The sequence below is a fragment of the Mustela nivalis genome (assembly GCF_964662115.1).
Source record: "Mustela nivalis genome assembly, chromosome: 7".
Classification (NCBI taxonomy): domain Eukaryota; kingdom Metazoa; phylum Chordata; class Mammalia; order Carnivora; family Mustelidae; genus Mustela; species Mustela nivalis.
Window position 1 is genome coordinate 85,641,862 of NC_139026.1, and position 25,430 is coordinate 85,667,291.

At 58.3% G+C, this 25,430-nt stretch overlaps 1 protein-coding gene across 3 annotated transcripts; it reads right to left on the reverse strand.

Annotated features, from left to right (window-relative positions):
* Nucleotides 1–2,970: 2,970 nt before the first annotated feature.
* On the reverse strand, nt 2,971–24,602 carry RAPGEF3 (Rap guanine nucleotide exchange factor 3). 3 transcript variants are annotated; one of them, XM_082739039.1, is made up of 28 exons: nt 24,291–24,602; nt 23,604–23,816; nt 17,913–17,966; nt 17,721–17,827; nt 17,437–17,558; nt 17,115–17,283; nt 16,481–16,565; nt 16,086–16,146; nt 15,901–15,977; nt 15,577–15,723; nt 14,762–14,874; nt 14,396–14,484; nt 14,015–14,093; nt 13,656–13,806; nt 13,488–13,570; nt 12,631–12,670; nt 10,082–10,163; nt 9,638–9,784; nt 7,602–7,699; nt 7,015–7,140; nt 6,740–6,921; nt 6,393–6,483; nt 6,252–6,302; nt 5,265–5,352; nt 4,856–4,920; nt 4,405–4,459; nt 4,203–4,274; nt 2,971–3,393 (listed from the first exon to the last, which is right to left on the reverse strand). In XM_082739039.1, exons 1-28 carry the CDS (start codon nt 24,294–24,296, stop codon nt 3,275–3,277), a joined length of 2,772 nt encoding a protein of 923 aa, XP_082595165.1. In that variant the 5' UTR covers nt 24,297–24,602; the 3' UTR covers nt 2,971–3,274. The 3 variants fall into 3 exon arrangements, with proteins under 3 accessions (XP_082595165.1, XP_082595166.1, XP_082595167.1); XM_082739040.1 differs by having other exon boundaries at nt 23,604–23,951; XM_082739041.1 differs by lacking the exon at nt 24,291–24,602 and having other exon boundaries at nt 17,115–17,260.
* Nucleotides 24,603–25,430: the final 828 nt, after the last annotated feature.

Genomic DNA, 25,430 nt, shown 5'->3' on the forward strand with positions numbered 1-25,430 from the left:
GTGGGGGTGTGCAGGGAACATACATGCCTGGACCTATTTCTCTAAGAGAAGAAAATGCCTGGGTTCAGGCACCTGGGGCGCCGGGGGCACGAGGAGAGGGCAGGGGTGAGCAAGGGTCCACAGCACGGGGCCAGCGGATACACACCCCAGTCCTCACCAGTCCACCTGCTTATTAGCCAGCTACGCCACCTCAGGCAAATCATTCTGGGCCTCAGTTTGACTATAAAATGGGGGCGGGGGTAAAAATATGTGCGCTACTCTCCATATAAAAATAATAGAGGCTGAAGCATGCTGGAAAGGATGGAAACTATTCACATCTAAGCCTATCAGCATGATAAGTACTATGAATAACAGCAATATTAAAAAGACTAATCTTTGCAGCTTGGGAAGCCTGGCGGCCAGAAGCCAAGGGCTGGTGGGGGAGGCTGGCTCCCAGGGAGGAGAGAGCTGAGGCAGCCAGAGGGTCAGATAGTCGGGTTCCCAGGCTTGCCCTCCCTTCTCACCAGATCCTGCTCAGTCTGCTGGAGACGCATGACCCTCCCTGGTGTCTACCCCACAATTAGCGTCCTGGCCTTCCCAGAGAAGCTAAGGACAAGGGGTATGGGAGGAGGGAGAGGTGAGTATGTGTGTGTATCTGAGTGGAGGAATCACCTGCTCCGTTCTGTTCTCCCTTGTGCGTGGGGCACAGGTGCCCGTGCACACTCACGCACATTCACGCACACACACACATACTTTCTTCCCTGTGTTCCCCCCTTTTAGGTAAGAGACTTATTTAAGGCCTCATCTTACACTTTCTTCTCCCAGCAGTGCCATGAGTTCCTTCTCCTGTCACAGCTGTCCTGAAGCTGGGACACTATCTGGGAGTCCCCTACAGGCATCCTGGGCTGCTGGGACATGGCACGGGAAGATGCCTCCCACCCACCCCATGCCTCGGCAGTCAGGCAGACAGAAGGTGACATGGCCCTCAGAGCAAGAAGCCACCATGACCCAGAACCTTTCCCTCCTCTGTGGTGACCCAGCCCAGTCAGTAGCATCTACAGTGCCCAACCTGCCCGTCCTGGGCACTGTTTTCCTGGCCAGGCCTCTCCCAGTAGGCTCAAAAGGTATACCCCAGAGACTGAGGCAGCTGGGAAGTTGTAGGGCGGTCCAAGGCACAAGGAAGGTGTGTGTGCTGCCAAAGTTTCTTCAGGACATAGGTGTGACCACAGAGAAGGAAAATGGAAATGCTGACGGAGGATACCAGTCCTGACCATGCTTGGCTTCCATTTTATTGTTGGAAGGCATGTCTCACTCTGGAGTCTGAAACGATGGTGAAGGGCTATGGCCAGCGGGCTTGTCTGCTCTTGGCCAAAACCTCATCAGACAATGGGTTTCAGACGGAAGAGAACCCCTGGGAGTCCTGACTCACCAAGGCTTGGGCCTCATGTCATGATTGCTCAGCTCTGGAAGCTTCCGTGCCCCGTGGTCCTGCATCCCCACCCATAGGCAAGGGAACTGGCTTGGTTACCCTGTCATCTGCTCTACTCAGGCTCTCCCTGGAGGAGTGGGTTCTGCCCAGCTTCACTCAAGGCCGGGTTTGGGTGCTCTCTACCCACCCCTACAGGCCGAGGACACCAGACTGCCAAGGCTGTCTCCGTGGCTCTGGAGGCCGAGCTATGGTTCATCTTGTCACTAAGGGCTGGACTGAGATCATCATACCCATTTTACAGATAGAGAAATGGAGGCAGGGAACTGTTCCTTAACTTGCTGGGATTCTCTCAGAAACCTGAGGTGTAATCCCAGCTGTGCTGCTTCCTGAAAAAGGCTCGAATTCCCTCTGGAAACAGTTTGCATGTGTGTCCCTGACCACTGGGATAAGAGGTCTGGCAAAGCAGGGGTTAGAGGAGGTGGACTTGAGGCAGTACGGGGTCACACCAGCTGCCTCCTCAGCCTCCAGGAAGGGGCCCACTTCCTCCAGAAGCCCTCAGGCCCTGCCGCTCAATGCCTACTCTGAGGTCATTCCCCAAGACCAAGAGGTCTCCCTCTCTCTAGACCAGACAGTGCACCTCCCCCTACCAGGTTCAGGGCCATAGGAAGCTGAGAGAGGAGGGAAGCTCTGTCTGGGACTTGTCAGAGCTGCTCCCTGGGTGGGACAGGAGTGCTGAAGGGGCAGGGGAGGGAGGACTGAATGTGGGCAGAGCTGGCTGGGACATTCTCAAGAAACTGGACTTCCTGGGAGACTGCTAGGCCTCAGAAAGGGATGGCTCCCCTCAGAGGCCTCCGCCTCAGTGCTCTTTCTCTCACCGGCCACAAAGTGGCCATTTCTTAGAGGACTTGGGTTTGTGGAGAGGACCACCCACCCGGCTGAGGCGTGCTGCAGGCAGAGGGACAGCAAGTGCAGCCAGGAGGGGAGGGTGGAAGGAGCCAGTGGCGGCTGGTCTGTAATGGAGCTCTCAGGCCACAGTGGAGAACCGAGGGTCACCCCTGCTGGCCACTGACGGGGGCTCCAGGCCCCAGCAGCTGCTGAGGCCAGGGGCCGGCATCATCGGTCTTGGCGCTCCGCCTGGTTCCCAGAGACCCCTACAGCAGTGGGAACGCTTGTCAGCCTCCCTGGGTCCACTCCAGAGACAACACCTCCTCCCCAGCTCTTGGGGTTGGGAGGGTTTCGGCCTTCACCGACACACCCCACAGGGCTGGCCTGGGAACACAGCATCCCCGGTCATTTCTGTTAACGGTCATTTCTGTTAACGGTAAGGCTCCTCAGGGGCCACCCCTCCCTTACAAACAGGCCCTGCCACACCCGACTGTTTATCTCCTGTTCCTGAGCGCTGGGAAGACCAGCAGAGGCCCTCCTCCCTCACCCCTCCCCCGGCCACACCAGCCCTGCCCCCGCCTGCACACCCGCCACACAGATGGGACCTGCTCCCTCTGTCCACCATGAAAACAAAGCGCCTGGAGATGGCCTGAGGACAAAGCCACAGACGCACAGAATCTGGGAAAAACGTGGTGTGGAGAGCTTTCTATTGAACCGAGTTCCAGCGCCTGCTCCGCTCTCCTGCCCACTCCAGGGCCTCTCTGCCCCCCATTCCTTAGCCTTGGGCCCCGGCTCATTCCACTCCGAGGTCCTCCTTGGCCGTCTGTCATCACAGGGGACAGCCGCCTCCATGCCGCCCACTCCAGGGCCGTGAGTCCACTCGGGAGAGCCCTGCCCAGCTGCCGCCGGCCTGCGGGCCTCCTGGCCCCGGGCGGGCCCTGGCTTTCCTGACGGGAAGTGCCTGCTCCAGCCCCAGCTGCCTCACGGCTCCAGCTCCCGGGAGAGGCGGGACAGTTCCCGCTGGTTGTCGATGACCTTCAGCTGCTGGACATAAGCCCAGGGGCTGGCCGGAGTGCGGGTGCTCAGGGACTGCTCGGAGCCTGCCGGAGAGGTGGGAGGGAGAGTGGTCAGGGGAGGACAGCCGCAGCTTTGTAGGGCCCATGCCTGCCCACCCCACCCCCCCACCACCCAGGCAAAAAGGAGCAGATGAGCCTTGCCGACCTCCGCCCCCCACCCTGCCAGTTCCCACAGCCCAGCGAGTGGCCAGTCTGCCCTCCAGTCTGGAGCAGAGGTGGTGTGGGGAAGGGCTCAGACTCTGAAACACAGGTCCCCATGGTTTCGTACTGCATAACACCCCTTTCACTGAATTCAAAAGCAATGGCAACTGAAGAATTCTGTGGTCATCATAAATATATGAAGCATTTTAAAAGCTCTAGGTGTATGTGTGTCTGTCCATATAAATTTAGCTGTGTCACTGTATTATGGCGGCCCCCGAGGACGGAGGAGTACGCAGGGAGAGGGAGCTCTCGTCAGTGTGCTCACGCTTGGCATGGGTCCAGCAGTGTTCGTTGTATGATCCCAATAGATACATACGTAAAATAAAGGGCCAACAATGACAGCGCTGGATAAACCGTGGACTCTGATTAATCCCACTTCACACGACTGAAGGCCAATTAAAAAAAAATCGGGTCTGGGGTAAGCGGACCCCTGGTCTGGGGCCCCGCTCTATCACTCTGCCCCAGCCTTCTACAGGTGACTTCAGGGCTCAAGCCTGTTTGCGTGGCATTAAGTTGGGAGAAGGTTCCAGCTTCCTCGGAGCGGTGGGGTGAAGAGTTCACAGCATCCTACACGCCAGCCGAGAAACGCCAGCCGAGGCTGCCCTGGCAGCGCCCAGCCTTGCCCCACTTACACGTGGACATCCTCGCCACCTGGCTGTCCTCGTGGAGGTGGGATACGCGGCTTCTGAGTGGCGACAGTGGCACTAGGCGGGGCGAGAAGCAGGAGTCAGGGAGACAGGGCCCAACCAGAGCCTGGAGGGGCAGAGGTGGGGGTGGGGGTGGGGGTAGGAATGTGGATTCCAGAGGGGTGGGGGCAGGGAACCAGCCCCTCACCATTGCTGTGGCTTCGGCAGTGTTGCAACATCCGCACGGCTCTGGCCATCATTCTCTGTAGGCAAAGGACACAAGACCAGGCCTGAGGGGCAGGACCCTGGCAAGGCCTGCGGGGCAGCTGCAAACCAAGACCCCTTTGAGTGGGGGTGTTCCTAGGGACTAGATGGGCCTGTATCTGCTCTGCCCTGACCCTAACCCTAACTGTCAGGTGACCAGGCAGTGGGAGAAAGAACAGAGATCAGGGAGGGCTTCGGGCTCTGTTTGCTGGGTGAGGTCATTAAGGCTGTCTTCCCCAGCACGCAAGGGAGTGAATAGGTTAAAAGAAGTATTCATCTTTGTATTATTAATAACGGCTTTAGGTCAGCTCCCACCCCCCCCCCACTCCCTTCCAAGGACACAGCCATATCTCAAACCCACTCTAGGGGCAGATGCCCACTCTCCTTGAACTCACCATCTTTTCAAAGTTGATGAGATTCTCTACCAGTGTGTGGTTTCCTTCATGGATGAAGGTCATGTCTGCAGAGAGATGGGTTTTGCTTCAAGATGCCCAAAGTCTTCCCCCCTCCTACAGCCCAGGAAAGGTGACAGGCCAATCATGGGAGCCTCGGGCCTGTCCCAGCCCCACACTGCTCTCTTCCTCTGACCCCTCGGAGCAATTTCCTTGTCTCTCTCAGGCCTCGTATCAGAGGCCATCTGATGTCACCAGCACTTGTCTCAACACTGCTTCTAGCCTGAGAACTCCTGATTCATCTGTGTCCCCCGAGGCGAGCACCCCAAGGGTCAGGTGGACATACAGACAGACGCAGACAGACGCGGGAACGGATGGGTGGAGGTGAGAAGGTAAGCACTGGTCCAATTACCTTTGAGAAGAAGAGGCATGAAGGGGATGAGGGGAGGGGAGAGCTTGGTGAGGGCCACGCGATAGACTCGGTGGTTCCACGAAGGGTCCTGAGAGGGGAGAAGCCTCTGTGAGGGAGGGACCTGACCCCCACGCACCATGACACAAGCAAACACCACCAGCTCGGAGCTCAGCTTCCTCTGGGCCCCAGGTCTCCCCGAGGCGGGCTCCGCAGCAGGCAGGAGGGAACCTGAAGCACCGCCGGTCATCTGTGTGTGAGGCTTCAGGGTCTTGGCCCCCCAAACATGCTTCCGGGGCCCAGGGGTTTCATGGAAAACCCTCTCTCTCTCTCTCTCTCTCTCTGTCCCTCCTCTTGTTTTGTCTCTGTCTGTCCCTCTCTAGTGGGTAAATTCCTCTGAATCTCTTGAGACCGCAAGGTACATTTTTTTCTCGAGAGCTCATAGCCAGGCTGATAAAAACCCTTTGTGCAAGCTCTCTTGAACACTCCCAAGACCTCTTAACCGTCAACAATTCCTGGCAGGGGGGTGGGAAGGGCAGCCAGCTCCTCAGCTCTTCCCTTGTCTCTGGCGTCCTCTAGCATCTCCTGAGGAGCCACTGACAGACTCTGGCCCACCATGGGTCTGGTGCCAGGACCTGCTTCCTTGGCCTGGGGCAGGTCAGCAGGAGACCCCTGTTCCCCAGATGTTCCCCTGGTGCTTCGGAGCCCAAGGCCAGACACCAAATGTGTCCTATCCTGGTCCTCACACAGGACCTCACGGCCACAGCCAAGGTTCTCCCACCCCTGCCACACGGGATACAATATGCTCTGTGCCCCCCTCTTTCTGCTAACACTTCATGCCGCAGCTAGCTCCCCAAACACACAGCCCAGAAGGAACCCGACTCTGGCCCAGGGCTGGGAACTCTGGAATTGGCCAGGGAAAGGTAGAGGGACTGCTGGGAAGCCCAGAATCAGGGTTTCTGGAAAGAGGAGCCAAGGCCCAGCACTCACCAGCAACCTCTCGAGGGCCGAGTACAGCTTCCGGACTTTGTGGGGCAGCCGCTGTAGAGGAGAGGCAGATGGAGCTCTCACTGCTCCTAGCCCCAACCCACACTCCAAGGATGGGCACGGGGCCCTCCAGATCACACCTACCTCCCAGGTGTGGGCCAGGCGGCTGATGGCCGAGTTGCTGAGGCCAAACATGACGGCAAAGAAGGAATTGAGATTCTTTTGCTCCTTGAGGCTATGGGTAGAAGATCCAGAGAATCTCAGGGGAAACAGCCACGCCCACAGAGTTCCTACCCAGACAACAGCAGGCCTAGGGCCCAGGATCAGGCCCGGCCTCTGCCTCTGTGGGGCCTGGGGCCAAACGGGGTAGGGAGGCAAAGACTCTAGGAGACCCAGGGAAGCAAGGGGATGGCAGATTAGGCAACTGGGGACAGAGACGCCTCAGGACTCAGCCACACACACACACCCCCTTCCAGCCCACAGACACTCACTGGGCAGCCAGCTTGATGAACTTCCTGAGCAGCTGGGCCCGCAGGCCTGGCACAGGGCAGAGACACAGCTCCGTGGCCACCCAATACTGGAGCTCATTGAAGCGGCGCATGAAACGCTCCAGGTTGGCCGTGGTGACGTCCCGCAGGTGCTGGGGGCCCAGCACATAGTGGATCAGCTCTACCTGGGGAGGAGAGAGCAGGAGAGATGAGCCCACACAAGGTGGGGTGCCCCTGCCAGCCGGCTGCACGCCTCCCCTCAGCTCTGCTCCCCGCACCTGGTGGATACTGTTGAAGAGGCTCCAGTCATGGTCTGTCAGCTGGCCCGCCAGGTCCTTGGCACTCACCAGGTCCAGCCCTTCCGCAGAGCCCATAGTAGGCCCCAGCTGCTCGGGGTGTGGGGTCTGTGGGTGCAAGAGAGCTCAGGAGGGGAATCCAGGGGACAGATGCGGGGTAGAAGGAGAGAGTTTGAGGCAGAGACTCGGTGCCTATGGTCAAAGGGATGTCGGGGAGGGGATGGGTGCTACCAGGAGTAGGCCTCTGAAGGATAAGGCTGCCCAAGGAGACGTCTATCCTCCTGCCAGCTCCCCAATGCTGAGACCCCCCCTCCTTTTATGGCTCTTATCTCCTAGGGAATCTCCAGTGGGAGGAGGTCTTCTTTCTCCTTGAGAGCTCTCAACCAGCTCTCTCCCTTCCCAAGCTTCTGGAACCTTCTATCAGCTGAGGCCCACTCCTTCCATTTCATCCTTAAGACCCAGCAGCAGTCAGAGCCAGGGCCTCGTCTCCGCTCTTTGTGACCCTCCCCTGCACCCATCTCTGCCACTCCCAAAACCCAGCTCCTCCCTGGCCCCCTGCCTGTTCCTACCAGCTCGTGCACTTCCTGTGGGTTGACAACAAAGAGCCGCTCATTGAGCCCCAGGGATGTGGCCACACCACGGGCCTCTGGCTGCAGGCCAATGGCATCTGCAAAGAAAGCAGAGGCTGGGCTGGGGGTTGGGGAAGTGGTGGACAAAAAGGGAGGCCAGGGAGCCACCAAAGGCAGGGACAGGGCCCCAGTCGGGAGGCTGGGAGGACCCTTCTCCCAGTGGCCGGGCTAGAGTCCTGGGCAGGTGCTCTTGCCCACAACATCCACACTGCCCAGGTTGTGGACAGGTCAGCACACCAAGGAAGACAAGAAAGGATTGTCAGTGACACAGGCAATATTCAGGCAACACTGAAGTCTCCGACAGTTTCCTCTGTTGTCACATGGAGACAGCAAGACCAACCCTGACAACTCACAGGTCCAACAAGTTAATTTATGTAAGCAGTGGCAATAACTAGATGAGGCAGGTAGTGGCCTTTGAAAAGTGGAAAGTGCCTCACACGGGCCTTACTTTGTGTTGATTTTCGTCAGCAACTACTAAACGAGCCCGTGTTCTTAGTCATGTGGGAATCCCCACTCTCTAGGCCGGTAGCCTCCAAAGTAAGACCATCATGTGTCCAAAAAATATCAACTCTTCTCCTTATATTTATTTTTCTCATCTGTTTTGCAATTTTACTTTATGGGTAGCTTCAGAATTATATAGTGTTAGTATGGGAGTATATGTATATGACTTCTGAACAAATACACAGATAACAGTGGGTTTGTATTAAAAATAGCATTTACTGACATGGGAGGGGATCTAAACGATCTGAAGGAAGGTCAGTGCTCTGAACAGTCCCTGTCACATAGTAGGGTCTCTGGTTCCGGGGCAGCTGCAACTCTCTGAGTCGCCACCAGGGGGAGGTGCTTCCCAGAGCAGAACACAGGTGCTCGGGACTTGATCCCGAAGCCCCACTTCCTGAAGGGGGAGAAGGGTTTGCTTTTCTGGCCTCTGCTCCTTGCCATTATTCCCTGGATGCCCCTAATTCTTGTCTACTCTAGGCTCCAGCTGTCAGGCCCGGGCTGTGTCCTTCACAGAGACTGAAGAGAGGTTTCTGATGGCCCAAGGTCCCTGAAGGGATGTCTAAGTAATTCTCATGCTTCCATGTTCCAAGCACTAACTTTGTGCCAGCCCCGGGCTAAGTGTTTTCTTAATGTGACCTCGTTTAATGGCCACAGCCGTCCCGTGTGATGGGTACAGTTTTAGAGCTCATGGGACAGGTGAGGAATCAGAGGCTCAGAGAGGTTAAGCACTCTGTTCAGATCAGGATCACACAGTTCGTCGGTAGTGGGTCCTGGGGTCCCAACCCAGGCCCAGGGGTTCTGTGGATGCTCTTAACCACCAAGCTTCTCTGTCTCACCTGCCACACTGCCTCCAACTCCTAACACATTGCTGCCCGTAGCTGCCTCTCAAGTATGTGCGCCAACTGACAAAATGAATGAAGACTACCTAAATTCAAAAGCCAGACACTCTCATTGACTTGGGGAAATTGCCTCATCCCCTTGAGCTTCAGTTTCCTTGAAAGAAAATAGGATGAAAGTATGTATCTCATAAAGTGGTTATTAGAATTCAATGAATATATGAGGACGATAATAATAAAATTAATGTACGAAGTGCTGGGCCAGCCACCGTTCTAAACCCTAAAATAGATAGGCTCATTCAGTGCTCACAGTTCCTCTGTGAAGTTGGCACTCCTATCAGCCCCATTTTACAGATGCTGAAAAGAGACAGAAAGATCAAGAAGAATCCTGCCCCAGGACACACAGACAGGGAGCTAAAGGGCTGGACTCACCTGCAGACAGCCGGCCCCAAGCTCATGCTCTTAAGCATGACACACAAAGCACTTTGGAGACACAATAAACCGCCCTTAAATGCTAACCATCACTAACATTGATGAAGGCGATCAAAATGATGATCTTAATTCAGGGGCGGGAATCTGGGCATGCACGGATGGAGGGGCCCCTCCCTCAGGGCCATCCCACCCAGAGACACAACTCACCACCTGCAGAGTTGACCTTCACCAGCACCTGCCCCTTGGTCCAGCCATCCTCCTGGGCCAATGCTGCCATCACCTCTCTCACGGAGGCCGTCACAGGCAGCTTCAGGGTCAGCACGGAGTGGTCCGGTCGGCAAATGTCATAGGGGACTGGAGAGGAAGACCGGGCTGAGCTGGAGGAAGAGGCTTCTTGGTCCCCCCAGCCAGAAGTGAGCGTGCAGCAGATGCAGCAGTGGGAGGGTCCCAAAGAGGCAGGATGGGTGGTGAGGGGAAGCCTGGGTGGATATGCTGCCGGGTCGGGGGGGAGGGTTGTCCTGACTTGGGGAGGCACACCCTGTCTAGCAGCCTGGAACAGAGATCCTGAGGAGTACAGTGTACCCTCCTCAGCCAGGCATACTAAGGTCAAGGATGACGGCAGCAGGGTGCAGGCTGGCAGGGACCACCAACCTTTGTCCCCAGCTCGAATGGCACAGTTCCTGCTGGGGAGGGGCTGGTCCTGGCCGGGGAGCCAAACGGGCATGTTCCTGGTCTGAGAGGGAGAGAAAGTAAGCCCTGGGGCACAGGGGGCACAGGGGAGAACAGGTAGAGCAGAGGCTTCTGTCCCCGGGAGCGTGAGACCTGCACAGGGCACACACCACCGGCAGGCTCTGCTTGCTGCGTGGACCTGAGCTGGGTAAGCATGAGGCACCAAGACTCCCCGAGGAGAGACAAGTCAGTGCTCCTGTGCCTGCGTGTCACTCCTTTTGCCAAATGGGCCCTGAGTGGTCCTAATATGAGCACACCTCAGCCCTTGGCTCTGGTTTTCTCTTCCTCTTGCTCCTCTGGCTACTGTTTGCTAGCTGGCTGTTTGCTGCGTGCCAGGCTAAGGACAGGATTATTCTAAGTATCTAAATAGTCACAATAGCCCTTTAACAAAAATATTCATATTATTCCCATTTTATATGTGATAGAAATGAGGCTCAGAGAGATTAGTAACGGGCCCAAGGCCACACAGCTGCTTAGTAGCACAGCCAGAATCCTAACCTGCTCCTCCCCACACGCTACCGCCCCATCAGGCCCCACAGCCCTTCTTCATGCGGCCCCAGCACAGGGCAAGGAGTGGAGGCCTCCACCACACAGTGCCTCCACCCACCCGACTGTTCCTCTCACTCCTGTACTGACTCTTCCCCTCCCAGCTCTGAATGGGGCCAATCCTCCGAGCTCAGACCCTGACCCACGGGTCTTCTCTATGTTTCATGTCTCAAAGCTCTCCCCAGAGTTCCACACAGTCTCACACCACCTGCATGGGGAGGTCGCAGCCTCTAGCATCACCCTCTCTTTCAAACACCTCCTGGATCCTTCCATATCTGTGCTCCATCCCCCCAGACGCTCTCATCCTGCCTCCCAACCTTTCTCCAGCCCCTGACCACCCCCCCCCCACTCTGGTTTCCCTAAAGCTTATCATCTTGTTCTGGGAGTTCCTCTGAGCCCCTCCTCCCAGCCCAGGCCAACCCTCAGATCCACCTGCTCAGTTGCCTCCCTCTTCAGTGGCCGGACTATTCTCCTCCATCAGCCCTTGGGTGCCTCCTACCCCTCCCCCCACATCCCCCAACACCCCCCACCCGTCTACCTGACCAGAGCCAGATCAAGCTCCCTAATGTAGCTTCAAGGCCATCACTGTCTGCTGGATAAATCACCAGCTCTTTAGCTGACCTACTCAAAACACACACTTGACCTTGTCAACCCATGGTTCCCACACCTCCAAGGCATGACACTGTTCAGAGGACAAGGACCAAACCCCTCAGCACGGCCTCCTCTGGTGGCTCCCTCTCACACTCCCTCCTGCAGGGTCCCGAACAGGTGGATTTCCCTCCCGATCGAACCGGACTGTGGGCCCCTTCTGCCTTGACCCTCCTGCCCTGTAGCTCTCAGCTCCTGTGGTCACACTCCCCGATTCTGACCCCGAGTCAGCTGCCTCTTCTCCATCTTCAGAGACTCCTGCCTTTGCCGTTAGGCATCACGACACTGTCCAGCCGCTCTGTCCCTCGCCTGTCTGTGATGTGAGCCCCACATGGCCGGGGGTGTCTCGCCCCCACTTCTGCAGCAACAGCACCTAGCAGAGGGCCTGTGAGGGCAATTCCACACTAGTTCCTGAGCACCCGCCATGAACCAGAGTGCCTGGGAGCCCTGGGGAAGCAGAGGTCTGGGCCCCTCACTCTCGAAGCCAGCACTCCAGCTTGGACAGGCACTAACAGATGATAAAGAAGTACCCCACATGGTGCTAAGGCTTTGAGGGGAATCACAGAAGACACCTTGGCAGGGGAGAGGGTGCGGTGCTCTAGATAAGGAGATGGGGGAGCCTCTCTGAGAACCCAACACTTTCGCTGAGATCATAAAGATAAGGATCTAGGTGGGCCAAGAGCCAGAGATAGAAATTTCCAGGCCCTGAGGTAGAAACAAACTTTGCCTATAGAAGAGAAGGAGCCTGTGAGAGTCTGGGGGCAAGGGGCACACAGGCCACCGGGCACAGAGAGCCTGGTGTTTATTTTCCCAGGGCAACACTCCCTATAACCAGCCCCATCCTACCTTTCCAGCCCGTTCTCCTACTATTCCCCAAGAAATCTCGGCTCCAGCCACACGTCCTCATCCCCCTTTGCTCCCTATGGTCCCCTGCCGGGGATGGCACTGGCCACCTCTGACTCCCAGGAACCCTCACGCTTCAGAGGCTGCCTTCAGGCACCATCCCGCCATCCCCAGAACTGCTAACTGGTTCTATGAACGCGGACTACCTCCCGAATGCAACAGAAACCCCTTGGGGTGAGGTAGGGGTGGAGGGGTGACCCTAGACCTCTGTGTCTCCCCAGGCCTAGTGGGGAGTTCCTGCTCTGTGAACACCTATCCCAGCCCCAGGGGTGTGCCTGTGCGTGGGGATCCTTTGCAGGCTGAGCCCCTGGGGTGGGGCAGAGGGAAGAAGCTGGGGCCAGACAGAGGTGAGAGGAGCTGGTCCATGCAGACACCTTCATCTGAGGAGATGCATTCCCACAGCCATTTTCCAACCTGCGGAGCAAGCGAGAAGGGCACTGAGATGAGGCGAGGGACAGAGCAACAGCAATGGACCCCTGTGGGGGAGACAGGAGGGTAGGGGCAAGGAGTGGGGGAAGGGGGCCTGGCCCTGGATTCCCTCTGCCCTCAGCAGAGGCTCAGAGCTTTGCAGACTTGCTAAGTTCCAGCCAGAGGGGGCAAAGCCGGGGCTCAAAACTCAGCCCCCGCCTGCTGGGATTTTCGCAGGCCAGCATCAGAAGGAAAGAGAGTTCCAGGAAGCGCCATGCCCCAGGGGTCAGTCTGGGACCAGGACCTCACCTGGTCCTACGGGAATGTCTGGGAAGGCCAAGAGAAGCTTTAGGAAATGCAGCGGATGGGGCCGGCAGGACCGGGCACTGAGGATGCTCTGGGGTAAGTACGTGCGAGGAAGTGGGAATGGCAGGTGCCCTCAGGAGAAGGGGCAAGGGAGAAGGCGCAGGCACGGTGTAAGGGTGAACAGCAAGCGACTGGTAAGAAGGGCTGACTGTAATAAGGAGTCAAACGAGCAGTCCCAGCCGGCTCTCCCAGGGCTCACGGCACCTGCAGGTGCTGCTGAGCTAAGGCATGGGAACACGCCATCCTCAGTAGATGGGCGCTGTCCCGGTGTTAGGGACGAGAGCCTGAAGCCCTGAGAGGGGGACCATGCCTAGAACAGCAGAGCCACAGGCAGTGCAGCCTGGATGGCAAGCAGCGTGTTTGTGTCAGTGTCCAGCATCAGCGTGGGGTTCTCCATCCCCCATGCACCACCCGCCACACATGTGGGAAGTTAACTTAGAGCCTGAGCATCCATCACCTGTGGTGTCGCCGCCTCTCCGGCCACTGCTCCCGCAGCAGGAGGCAAAGCCGCGTGTCTCTGCTCACCAGGTCTGAGAGTTTCTGGGAAGAGCCAAGATGCATTGGTTCAGAGGTAGTCTCACCTCCCCCTGGCTGCCCAGTCTGGCCCTGCCTCACCCCCAGGTACCTGGAGAAAGCTGGTGGCCACCGGGTCCGCATGGAGCATGGGGCCATAGAGGGCCATCCACTGGCTGACCAGTCGCAGGATCTGCTGCCTCTTGTTACAGATGTAGGTGCTGTTCTCCTGCTCGCTGCCCCCTGAGGGCTCCGCGTGGAAGGTGGGTGCCAGTCAAGGGAACCACAACGGCCGGCCAGGCCACCCACCACAGCTCAGGCAAAGGACCGGCAAGGACGCCCGGGGCCCGCGGACAAGCCGGCCTCGGCACCAGCCTGGTCCTTCGGAGAGCTCAGCTCAGCCCTGCGGGGAGAGACCCCTTCTCCCTGTTCTGCACAACCTCCTTATCCCCCCTGGAGCTGGAAGGATATTGGTGAAGAAGGGCAGCACAGAGCTGAGCACTGGGCATGAAGACGCTGTAGGTCAGGAGGAAGTCACTGAGGAAGGTCTCTGTAGGGCAGGAACAGGGGAACAGGAGGAACCTCAGAGATCAAGTCTGCCGAGCACAGATATAGACAGAACGGGGGTTCCCTTCTCCTAGTCCCACAGCGGGCAGTGTCCCAGCAAGGCCCAGCCCCTGTGACGGTACTCCCCACCCAAGCCAAGAGCACAGGAACAAGGACTTCCTGCCAACCGGCCAAATGGGCCAACTCAGCACCCACTAACATCACACTCAGGGTGCCTGGCCCTCTCCCAGACTACGCTGACCATCCGATGAGTCACACAGTAGATGGGGCATCTCTTGCCCCTACCTGTTGGGTCATGAGTGCTGGAATCAGGTCGCATGGCCTCCAACAGTAGTTCTAGGATCTTCTCTGGGGTGCCAGACATCACAGTATACCTAGCAGAAACAGCCAATCCATAGCACTTCCCACATCTGGACAGACATCAAGAATCATATCACCCTTCCCTATCCACCAGCTCGGCCCCACCTTGGGGTTTAAGGGAAAGCTGGCTCTGGGGGTGCATCTGATCCCCGGATGCCCCGCCCCTCCTACCCCGGGGGAGGCCAGCGAGCAGGGGTAAGACATGGGGGAAGGGAGTAAAGCCTGGAAAATGGAAGGAGAGAAGGTGGGCAAGAGAGAAGGTGTGCAGAAGGAGTGTGGCAGGTGTGTTACCGGTTCCTGCCTGGGGTTGGAGGGCGAGAAGGACCAGCTCCCTGAGAGGCTCTCTCCAGGACCAACACCACTTTGCCATGTTCTTCTAGCCTCATGGTCTTCGCCTCCACATCCTGGAGAACAAGCCACACCCAGTGCTCAGTACACACGGCAGGTCCTTTCCCCTGTTCCAGGACATCTCCCTCCACCTCCCTGGGCCCCACAAGGGATGGGCTTGGAAATGTCCATCAAATTTCTGGCTCCCAACATCCTTGTCCAAAAATCCCTCTGCCCCTCCTGGCTTGTTTCCTTCCCTTGCGTTGTCTCCTGCTGAATCCCAGGCAGCTGAGCTAGCCCCATCTCTGCCCCCAGGCGCTTGTGTCCTTGAACCTAACCTTCCCGCTAACATTCAGCCCTTCTCCCACCCCATTCAATGCCCATGGCCTTGGCTCTTCCCTACTCCCAGTCCTGCCCATCATGCAGCCTGAGCCACCTCTTCCACACTTCCCTCCCCCACCTCCTTCTGTGGCTCCCACTCTCCATTACGCTGCCTCCCCTCATGCCCTAGTCTCCCACCCCTCTGTGCCCTGCCACCCCTCTGTAGCCACCCACCCCCACGGTCTCCCACACTGAGCTGGGGTTCTCCGGTTTCACTGAGCCTCCTCAGCGTGCTATGGACCTCTCCCATGCACCAGCCATCACCTCTAAGCTTCTCCAGCTCCTACCTCTCCATGCTCCTTATAGGCCTTCTCTGGTCCCTGCCCCTTACCCCCTACCACTTCTCCAGAGGAGGGTCCTTGCCATGTCCCCTGCCCTGACACCCCCAGTAACGGCACCTTGATGATACGGTTGAAGTCCTGCTTGTCCACGCGGAGAAAATGACAGTTGTCTTCTCTCAGGATGATGGTGGCTGCCCGGGGTGCGTCATTGACCAGTGCCAGCTGTCCAAAGTCATCTCCCTCGTGCAGTGTGGTCACCAGCCCCTGCAGCCAGCACCACCCCCCCAACCCTTGTCAGAGCAGATCCATGGTGGGAGAACCCCTGGGCAGGAGGAGACCTGGGAGATTGGCAATCTTGGGTCCATTCAAGGTCTTACCTCGAGGGCTAGGGCCAGGGAAGTGGATACCACCAAGGAGGATGGAGAGAGAGGGAGAACTCACCTTGCCATGGGTCACCACATTGACCGATCCTTTCCAGATAATGTACCACGAGGTGCCCTTGTCTCCCTGGCTGAACACTGAGAGAAGAACCCATTAGACACACCTGGAGTCACCCTCCTCTTCTCTATGGCCTCTGCCACGTCCAGACCCCTGGTGCCCAGTGTCCTGCACCCCTTCTGACTTACACACAGTCCCCGCTTTGCTGTGTGGTTCAAAGAGAAGAACTGCTGCTAATTCCCGCTTTACCTGTGAGGCAGGGAGAGGAGGGTCAGTGGGGCGAGTCCGGGGTAAGAAGAGCCAGGTTAGCAGGAAGGTTAGGTTCAAGGACACAAGCGCCTGGGGGCAGAGATGGGGCTAGCTCAGGTGCCCGGGATTCAGCAGGAGACAACGCAAGGGAAGGAAACAAGCCAGGAGGGGCAGAGGGATTTTTGGACAAGGATGTTGGGAGCCAGAAATTTGATGGACATTTCCAAGCCAGTGGACGAAGGGGAGGGAAGCACCTGCTGGCCCAGCTGTAGGGGCCACAGGTGTTTGCAGGGAGAGGAGGTCCTGGGGGAAGGGTGGAGGCAGGCAGACTGACCGAGTTTGAGAGGTGGGCCACAGCCTTGATGTGCAGGAGCTCCTCAAAGATGAGGTCCAGCTCCTCATCTGTGCGCTGACCCGGGCTGCAGGCACAGGATGGTAGAGAAGCAAACAATGGACTGCGGGCCTCAGGGTATGGGAGCCGCTCCGCCCACCACGCTCGGGCCCGGGGCCAGCTGGCCGCAGCGGTGGTGGTGACCGGACCAGGCTGGCCACTACTGCATGTGCACCACGTGCTGTACAAGGGGCAAGTGCTTCGCACGTGTCAATCCCACCTGCCCTCGGGACAACCCTGTGATGTGGGCGCGCTGCTCCTCCTTTGACAGAAGAGGAAGCCGGCATGGAGCCGTCCAAGGCTACCCAGAAAGTCGCCGGCAGAAATGGAACCTGAACCAGGACCTGCCTGCCCACCCCCGCCCAGCCACCACCACCCCTGAGCGCACCTGCTCCTTATAGACCCCATGCCTCCCACCCCAGCTCCAAAGGAAGAAACAGGTTCAGAGGTGGAGAAGGGGGGGCTCCAGGTCACACAGTAAGAGGAAAGGGAGCCTCTCAGAGATGAAATGGAGAGACTAGAGAGTCTTAGAGCCATGCGAGGCCAGGGGGTGCAGGCGGCAGGGCACCCGACTCACGGCTTGCGGAGTGCCACAGTGAGCAGGGCGTCAGGCCCCCGCTGGGACAGCAGGGCCACGGCCTCCACCAGCTCCTCCTCCAGCTCCCGGACACCTGTGGTCTCTGGCTCCGGCCCGGGGAAACGGTAGAATTGGGTATCTCGGTCCTGGAAGGTCCAGTCGTGTTTCACTGCAGGGCAGAGGCCCAGGTGTGAGGGAGGCAACAAACTGAGGCCGCGTGGGTACGAGGCCCGTACAGTAAGGCCCGCTGAGGCTCTGCCCCCAGATGCCTGCCCCCCAGGACTGCCCGGCCCGGGGGCCCCCACCCTAGGTTCAGGCTCACCATGGTAAAGGGCACCTTCATCCAGCAGCACCTGGCAGATTCCCACAGCTTGGCTCCGGGATTGGACCCCAAGGCCCAGGGCCAAAATGCCATCCACCAGCTCCCGGCCGGAGCAGCATTGCCTATGAGAGGTAAGAGGACAGGAAGAGGAAGAATGAAAAGGCAGGAGGGAACTAGGCTGGCAGCAGGGTGAGCCCCAGAGGCCTGAAACAGAGCAACAGGGAGAGACACGGAGGGCGGGGGGTGGGGGGTGCGGCAAGGAGGCAGCCCAGGCCTCCACTCACCGATAGAGCCGAAGGTGGTACTTCCGGTCTCGGATAAGGGTCGGGCAGGTGGCGAGGAGATGTCGATGCAGCTGCTTCCCAGCCCTGAGCACCCGCTCCGTGGATGCCTAGGACGGGGAGGGCCACAGCTGGCTCAGGCCCTGAAGCCCTGGCTTGCTGTCCCCTCCCGGCTCCACCCCCTGCGGCTGGTACCTGCTCCAGGCTCACGCTGAAATCCAGGGACTCCTCACTGTCGGTGAGTGGCGTCTAAGGGCAGGGGGGAAGGTCTGCACGTCAATGCCAGCTCATGGACCTCAGCCCTCCCCATTTCTCTCGCACCCCTTGCACCGTCCCCAGCTCCAAACACATGTACCTTAGCTACTCAGCCACCACCGTCCACCAGGCATCCACCTCTCCCCACCCTACAACCAGACCCTTGTCTTCCTTCTCGACACGAGCATTGCACCCCAAGAGATGTGATCCCTGTTCTGCTTAAGCAGGGCCCAGGTGTGCCCAGGCTCCCAGGTGAACCACACCCGTGTAGGGGACATTGCTGAGAGAGAGCGTGAGGATGGGAGGGAAGAAAGGCCCATGACAGATCAGGAAGTGAGCATCTTTGCTCCTAGCCTGGGGTCACACAAGCCTAATCCCGAGTCAGGGTTCGTCCCCAGCCGCGAGACCTGGGGACTCCTGGGTCCAAATCCCTGCTCCTCCATGTACTAGCAGTGTGACCCTAAATACATGGCTTAACTTCTCCCTGCCTCGGTTTCCTTGTCTATAAAACCTATGAAACACTCATAATAGCAATACAGAAGCTCTGGGCAGGGTTCTGTGAGTTAGTGTGGGTTGAATGTTTGAAGCCCAGCTTCGCACAGGGCTGTACGTACATGTTGGCTATTATTACTCATCTGTGAAGCAGAGGGCGGGCTGCTTGCTGGAAAGGCCCTGTGCTCTCTGAGATGCGGCTGCTAGCCCATAACCCTGCAAGAGGGAGGAAGCCTTGGCGGCGCCCCACCGGCTCTGGAAGACGGGATTTATGTAGAAACACTGGTTAACAAGGCTTCCATGCCCTTGGTATCACCTGAGCCATCCAGGAACCCAGGGCCCATAGGTCCCAGGATGTGGGCTACAACAGCCCGTTACAGCCCTTCTTTCTCTGTCAAAGGGAAAACTGAAATTTGAAGACATTCCTGGACAGGATTCCTGACCCTCTATGGGCCCTCCCAAAGGCAGAGTACTTTACAGTTTACAAAGCACGTCTTGCTTCATGATTTCCTCTGATCCTACACAGAAGAGGACCAGATGGAAAGTAGGCGGAGCAGGGATGGTCTGTCCTCTCTGACTTAGGAAGTCGGGGTGAAGAGCCGGTGTAACTCTGTCACTCAAGTATCTGACTACTTAGCCAGACAGCCGTGCATAAGCTCCAAAGTGCTTACATTTTTGGTTTCACCCCACCCACCGCACCTGCCTGGCTCCTTCCCCTTCCCCTCTTCCCCCTTCTCACCAGCTCTGTCTCCTGCCTTCCCAGATGCCCTCAGGACCCTGAAAAGGACCTGGCTAGGGAGCTGGGGAGCAAGCAGGCCCAGGGCCAGAACCCCCCGGCCTGGTCTTGGCATCTTCCCACTGTGTGCCATGCAGAGGCCCGAGGTCTGGCATGCACAGGCGCCTGGCCTGGGGCTGGGCGGAAGTCGCTAGGTGTCCCTAGGGTATCCCTGCCCGGGTCATGGGGCCCAGCCTGGTGCCAGACACAGAGCCTTGGAGACTTAGCAACAGGAAATGAGGAGGAGGAGGAGAAGGAGGAGTCGGGGAAGGAGGAAGGGCAGGAATGCTACCAAGCCACCCCCCTGTGTCGGAACAAACAGTGCCGAGTGCTAATGACTTGTTGTTGTTCAAGTCAAAATGCCCAGGTGGCCCTGTCCCTGCCCCAGCTCTCCTCTGTGCCCTCGACCCAGGCTCCAGCCTGTGCTCCCTTCCTGGTATTATTCTGACCCTGGAGGGCAGGGCACACCCCAGATCCCAGATCCCCAGGCCTTGTTGAAGCCATTTCCGGCCCAGCCCCAGGGAATAAGCACCAGGGTCAGGGGAAGGGGGCTCTGGCCCATCAGAGCTGAGGAAGGTTCCTGAAGACCTCCCTCTCAGTCTGCCAAGGACAACAAGAGCCCAGAGAGACGAGGTGATGGACCCAGAGTTTCATAGCTGCTCAGAAATTCAAGAGCTTACTGAACAGCCCACGCTGAGCCTGGAAGGAGGTGTGTCTCCTGCCTCGCAGCTGGGGAGGAGGAGGCTCAGAGGTGACACAACCTGACTTGAGAGTTGGTGAAGAGGGGCTCCGGGATTCACGCTATGCCTGTCTGGTTCCAAAGCACAGGTCCTCAGTCCCTCCACACCACCTCTACACCACCATCTCCCAGGCACCTCCACAGCCTGGGGGACGGGTAAATTCGGCCCTCAGGAATGTTCCATGGGCAAGTAAGTTTAGAAATCCTTGTGTTAAACGAAGTTGCCCGGGTTTGTTATCATAGTCCCTCTGGGTCCCTACCCTGTGCCTGTGCTCTGGATGGGGTGGGGTAGCGGCGGTACTATTCAGGAAATACGATTAAGTCTAGGGGCTCCCAATTTAGATGCCCAGGTCGAATCTCGGTTCCCCAGTACCAGCCAGTTGTGTGACCTTGGCTGCTTATTAAACTCTGTGAGCTTCGGGTTCCTCATCTGTAAGTCGAGTTTGTGATAGTAATACCCATCTTATAAGGGAATTATGAGGGTCAAATGAGTTAATAACATAAAACACTCGAAGTGATGCTTGGCTTGTGGTAACTGCTTAGTAAATGTTAAGTAACTTGATTAAACCATTATTTTACGATGGGTGCCTATTACCCGGACACAATGCAAAACATATTGTGTACCTTGGCCGACCCTGTCCCTGATATGATAACCCTGAGTGTCACCATAGGGGTTCTCAGTTGGAAAGAAGTGGCTGATCTGGGTAGGGGTGAAGGCCCTTGCCCACGGCATACCCTTCTGCCCAGACAGGAGGGACTTAGGGTAGAAGAGGAGCTTCTGGGCACCAGCACAAGCCAGCTCCACCCTCCCTCCCTGTCACTTGGTGTCAGAGCCACACTGGAGAGGCCGGCACTGAGCCAGAGAGCTCCTGGAGACCTGTCAGACCAGTTCCCTTAGGCCATGGCTAAGGTCTCAGGCCAGGGCTATGTGTGTTGGGACAGGGAGAGGATGTAAGGGGAGGGGTGATGCTTCGGGGGTCAGTGTTATCATCTGTAGCCGAAGAAAGCACGCCATGAACTCGGCCATCATAGCCAGACCACCCGGGACAGAAGCCTCACTTTGTCTCTTAGCAGAGACGAGTCCGAGCCTCCTGGATTTGTCACTTAGCCACCCCGTGCCTCTGTTTTCTCGTCTATAAAATGAGATGATGACATTAGTATCTGTCTCGCAGGGCTATTGTCAGATTATTTGATATGATAAGGGAAAGCTCTTATAATAATGCCTGGGACCCGGACACTTGGGTGGCTCAGTCGGTGAAGCATCTGTCTTCGGCTCAGGTCATGATCCCAAGGATCCTAGAATCAAGCCCCACATCGGGCTCCTGCTCAGCAGGGAGATGGCTTCTCCCTCTACCTCTCCCCCTAGCCTGTGCTTCCTCTCTCTCTCAAACAAATAAATAAAATCTTTAAAAAAAAAATGGTGCCCAGGATCTAAGTATTAAACAACTATTAGCTACTACCATTGTTTGGACAGGTTGGATGAAAGCATGTTTTCGGAGTTAGAGAACGGAGCCACCTCCCCCAAAACAACCACTCAAAGGGAAGCATCCCAGGCTTCTCTGAGCTTGTGAGACCCACCAGATGTATCCTGACCTTGCCCCTGCCTCTAGATAAATTGATCCTTCTCTGGCTCCCAGACATCGGACAAGATCTCCTCTCCCTCTCCAGGGTTCCAAAGAAGATGTCCTTCCATCCCATTCCACTTTTGCTAGGTTGGTAAGTCTGTTCTCTATCTAACCTCAGGCCGTCCTGCTGTAACTTGCTTTCATTTTCTCTTGTCCTGATTTTGTCACAACACAGAGTGCTCTCTTCAGGCCTCAGGAGGTTGATGGGTTCCCCCCCTGGTTTTCTAAGAGGCTGTCACAGCCTGAATGACGGCCAGCACTGTCCTCCTAGCCTCCACTCCTTTAAAACATCCACCCTTTACCCTCGGTGCGCAGCCCCTGGTTCCCTCAGATGAGCCCCTCCTAGGCCAAATGCATCATCCATAGGTGAGAGGTGTGGCTTCTTAAACACAGCGGCAGTGGGCTGAGACCACCATCCCCCCCCCCCCCATTGCCCAGAGGCAGTCATCAGGAGAGGGTGTAGCCCTTGCCCCTAGCCCTAAAAATCTAAGTTCCCTTTAATCACTCATTCCCACCTACCCCACACACACCGGGCAGTGAGGGGTGGGGGCTGTGTTTCAGTGACTTTCATCCCATTTCTACTCCAGCAACCCTCACACCACTCTTCTGGCCTCCCCACACACCCCAGTTCTTCAATTCTGGGGGCTGGGAGAGTCAGGAGACAGCTTGTGACCTCTTCCACTTCCCCTGCCCTCCCATTCCCCCTCCTGAGTCTTTGAGTCCCCAGGGATCCTCCAGTGACCTCACTGTCCCCGGCACCTGCCCTTTCCCCCACTCCCCATCTTGCCTCTACTAGCTGGGAAGGGGACAGGAAATGAACAAGTAATTATAGCCTGAGAAGGAAGGAGGGAGGGTTCTAGCCCTCAGGCTCCAAGCCTTAGCTACCGCCAGAGACCTGGAGGGGTGGGGAGGCGGCTTAGCCCAGAAGGGGCCGCTCCCCTCTGGAGCCCCAGCTTGACCCGGACCCAGGCCCAAGAGACAACTGATCAGGAAGACGCAGGGAGGGAGGGAGGGGTTGGGGGAGAGCTAGGGACTGGCACCTAGATTATCCTCTCAATTCCGATTTGGGGGAGGAGGTCCCATCACCTTGGCAGAGCTCATTTTGTCTCACTCAGCCTCATATTTTGATAAGGAGGAAAAGAGGTAGAAGGTGGTAGTCATCCTACTCAAAGGGACTTGCTGATAAAAGACATAGGTGACAAGCTCTCCCGATTCTGTCACCTGCTCCTGCTTTCCCCCTACCCCTTCGCCCAGGTTACCCTCCAGAGCTGTCCCCACACCCCCCCACCAAAGCTGTCCTGTGGTCCACACAATAGACACACGCGAAATCTCAGGGGAAGGAACTCTGGGGACTCTGGGTGGTCGGAGAGAGCTGGAGAGAGCTTCTCTGCTGATCTGAATCCCGACGCCCACCCTGCGCCCCACAGCTCTGCCCACTCCTGCCCTCTCCTTCATTCTCACAGCTCCAGGAGGCTCTTTGGCAAAGGCAGACTCCGGCTCCCGTCTCCAAACTTCACCAAAGCCTCCCTTGAGACCCCCAGAGACAGATGCCAGGCAATGTTCACATGACCACTTCACCCCAAGATCCAGCAGAATTGGCGCAGTTCGGCGGCTCGCCAAAGGAGAATGTTGCCGCGGTGAGAGAGCCAGAAGAGCAACGAAGCTTACCTAACCCTCCACCTTGACCTGCCCGCATCTCCCACGCGCCTCCTACCACCACCTGGAGAACACACGAGCTGCCTAACTCGGGATGCACAGAAGTGACAGGTCGATGACAAATCCCCTTCCCCCACGCCAGCAGGGGCAGGGGTGAGTACCACTCGCACACAGACACGCATGGGGCGGCTGTGTACACCACCCACAAGCACAGCAGCCCAGCTGCTCTCTGCACTGTGCAGCCCAGCAGCGGCCCCTCCACCCCCAGTGGCGTACTCTTTCTCGAAGTCCAGGCCCTCCGGTCCCACTGCCTGGCCCTAGCTCGGCAGCTGATAGGCACTCACCCAGCGGAGCCCCTGGATGCGGCTGGGACGCTGGTGCTCCAGCAGCAGCTGGTAAGAACAGCTTCGGGGCCGGTGCACCCTCTTCAGCACCATGTTGAACAGGGTCCCCTCCGGCACCACGTCCGGGAGGCCTCCCACCTGTGCCGCTCCTAGGGAGGGGGTGTCGTCCACAGCCAGGCCCACCTGCCAGCGGCTCTCACCTGGCCAGCCCACCTGTGACGCAGGGAGGAAGGCAGAGAGCCATGGGGCTGGGGCTGGGACCAGGGCAGCTGGACCAGGGCGCAATTGCCCCAGGCAGAACCACTTCCTTTGAGTCCTCTGGACTGGTCAGGCGGAGGTGCTGCAACCCTGCCAGGAGCCGGGGGAGGGACAGGAAGACCTTCACTGGGGCCTGCCGGTCTGGCGCGCTTCGGGGTCTCCAGCTGGCGGCCGGAGATCAGGCCTTTCTTCCCTGTCTCCTTTGGACTTCTGCCCCACCCCGCAGCCCATAGCCCTGAAGGGATCTCCGCCACCTCCCAGCATGAGGCTACGGACTCACTGGATCCCCCAGAAACACAGCTCTAGCTCAAACCCTTCTCCCCTTTTCCTTCACCCCTGGCCAGCCCTCTCTCTCCTGCCCAAACACCCCACGCACCCTGTCAGCTTCCTCTTCTGTTCCTCCCCACCCTGACCCCCCACCTTACCCACCTTCATGTTCCTGCTCAAGCTCGCACAGCCCTGCGGGCTCTAGCGAAAGGCTGGGGCGGGGGGAGACCCTCAGCGAGACCCCGATTGCTCCTAGAAGGGTGTGGGCTGGAAGCCCCAGGAGAAGTGACCAGGGTAATTCCTAGCTGGACCCGCCGCCAGGGCAACGGGCGGGGTGGAGAAGCTCCTTTTAGGTGCGTAGAGGGCAGGGGGCGTGGGGGGGGAGCCCCCCCTGCAGCAAGGAGTCCCAAACCTCCACCTCCGTCCCAGACAAATGAGCCAGCTGGCACCGGGCACTGAAGCGAGGCTGCAGCTGGCACTGGTCCGGGCGGGAGCTGTCACACCCCCCTGCGCTCCCCGCCCCCTTCCCCTCCCTGGGACCGCCTGAGAGGGCGGAGAGGAGGCGCCGGGCCTGACGGTGGGGGAGGGTGTAGGGAAGGGGGCGGGCATGGGCCGGGGGTGGAGTCGGGACTCGGGGGTAGTAGGGCGGGGGCCAGCTTGAGACCCGAGAAACCCCAGGGGGCAGGAGCGGCCCCGGCTTATGTGCCAGGGCCGCGGCGGCCGCGGTGTCGGGGTACGGGTCGTGAGTGGCGGCACCGGCCGCCACGTGGCCAGGAGGAGAAATGCAAACAAGGAAACCGGGGTGAAGGGGGAGGGGGGTGAGTCATTGCGGCCCCACCCGGGAGGGAAATCCGGGCTGGGGCCGCTTCCCGGCCGGGGGCGTCCTGCCTCCTGTTTCGGTTCAGGGTCTCGAACAGCTCGGGGGAGGGACTGGGCTGCTTTCCCGTGGGGAATCCCGCTGCCGAGCCTCCCCTCCCCAAGACACACACACGCACACACACGCACGGACGCGGGTGGGGAAATTGAGGCCGGAGAAGAAGAGCTGCTCTCCAGGAGGGATGGAGGCCGGAGTTGTGGCGGAGCTGTGGAAAAGAGGGGGTTTTCGAGAACCACGCCCGCAGCCCGCTCCCCGGCTGCCGGGCGGCTGGAGGCTGAGCCTCGGGATTCCAGAGTCCTCTGCAGGCTCTGGACCAAAGGCCCGTCGCCTTCCTGGGCTTCAGTGTCCACCACCGCGCAGATGGCCCAGAGCCGCCCTCTTCGCCCCACTCCAGCTTCGGAGAAGGAGGGGAGACAGTGGCCCCT

Coding starts and splice junctions, on each gene's coding strand:
- RAPGEF3 (XM_082739039.1), bottom strand. Junction 15,724..15,900: donor ATGTGGTGACCCATGGCAAG/GTGAGTTCTCCC, acceptor TGCTGGCTGCAG/GGGCTGGTGACCACACTGCA. Junction 4,460..4,855: donor TCATCAACTTTGAAAAGATG/GTGAGTTCAAGG, acceptor CTTTGCCTACAG/AGAATGATGGCCAGAGCCGT.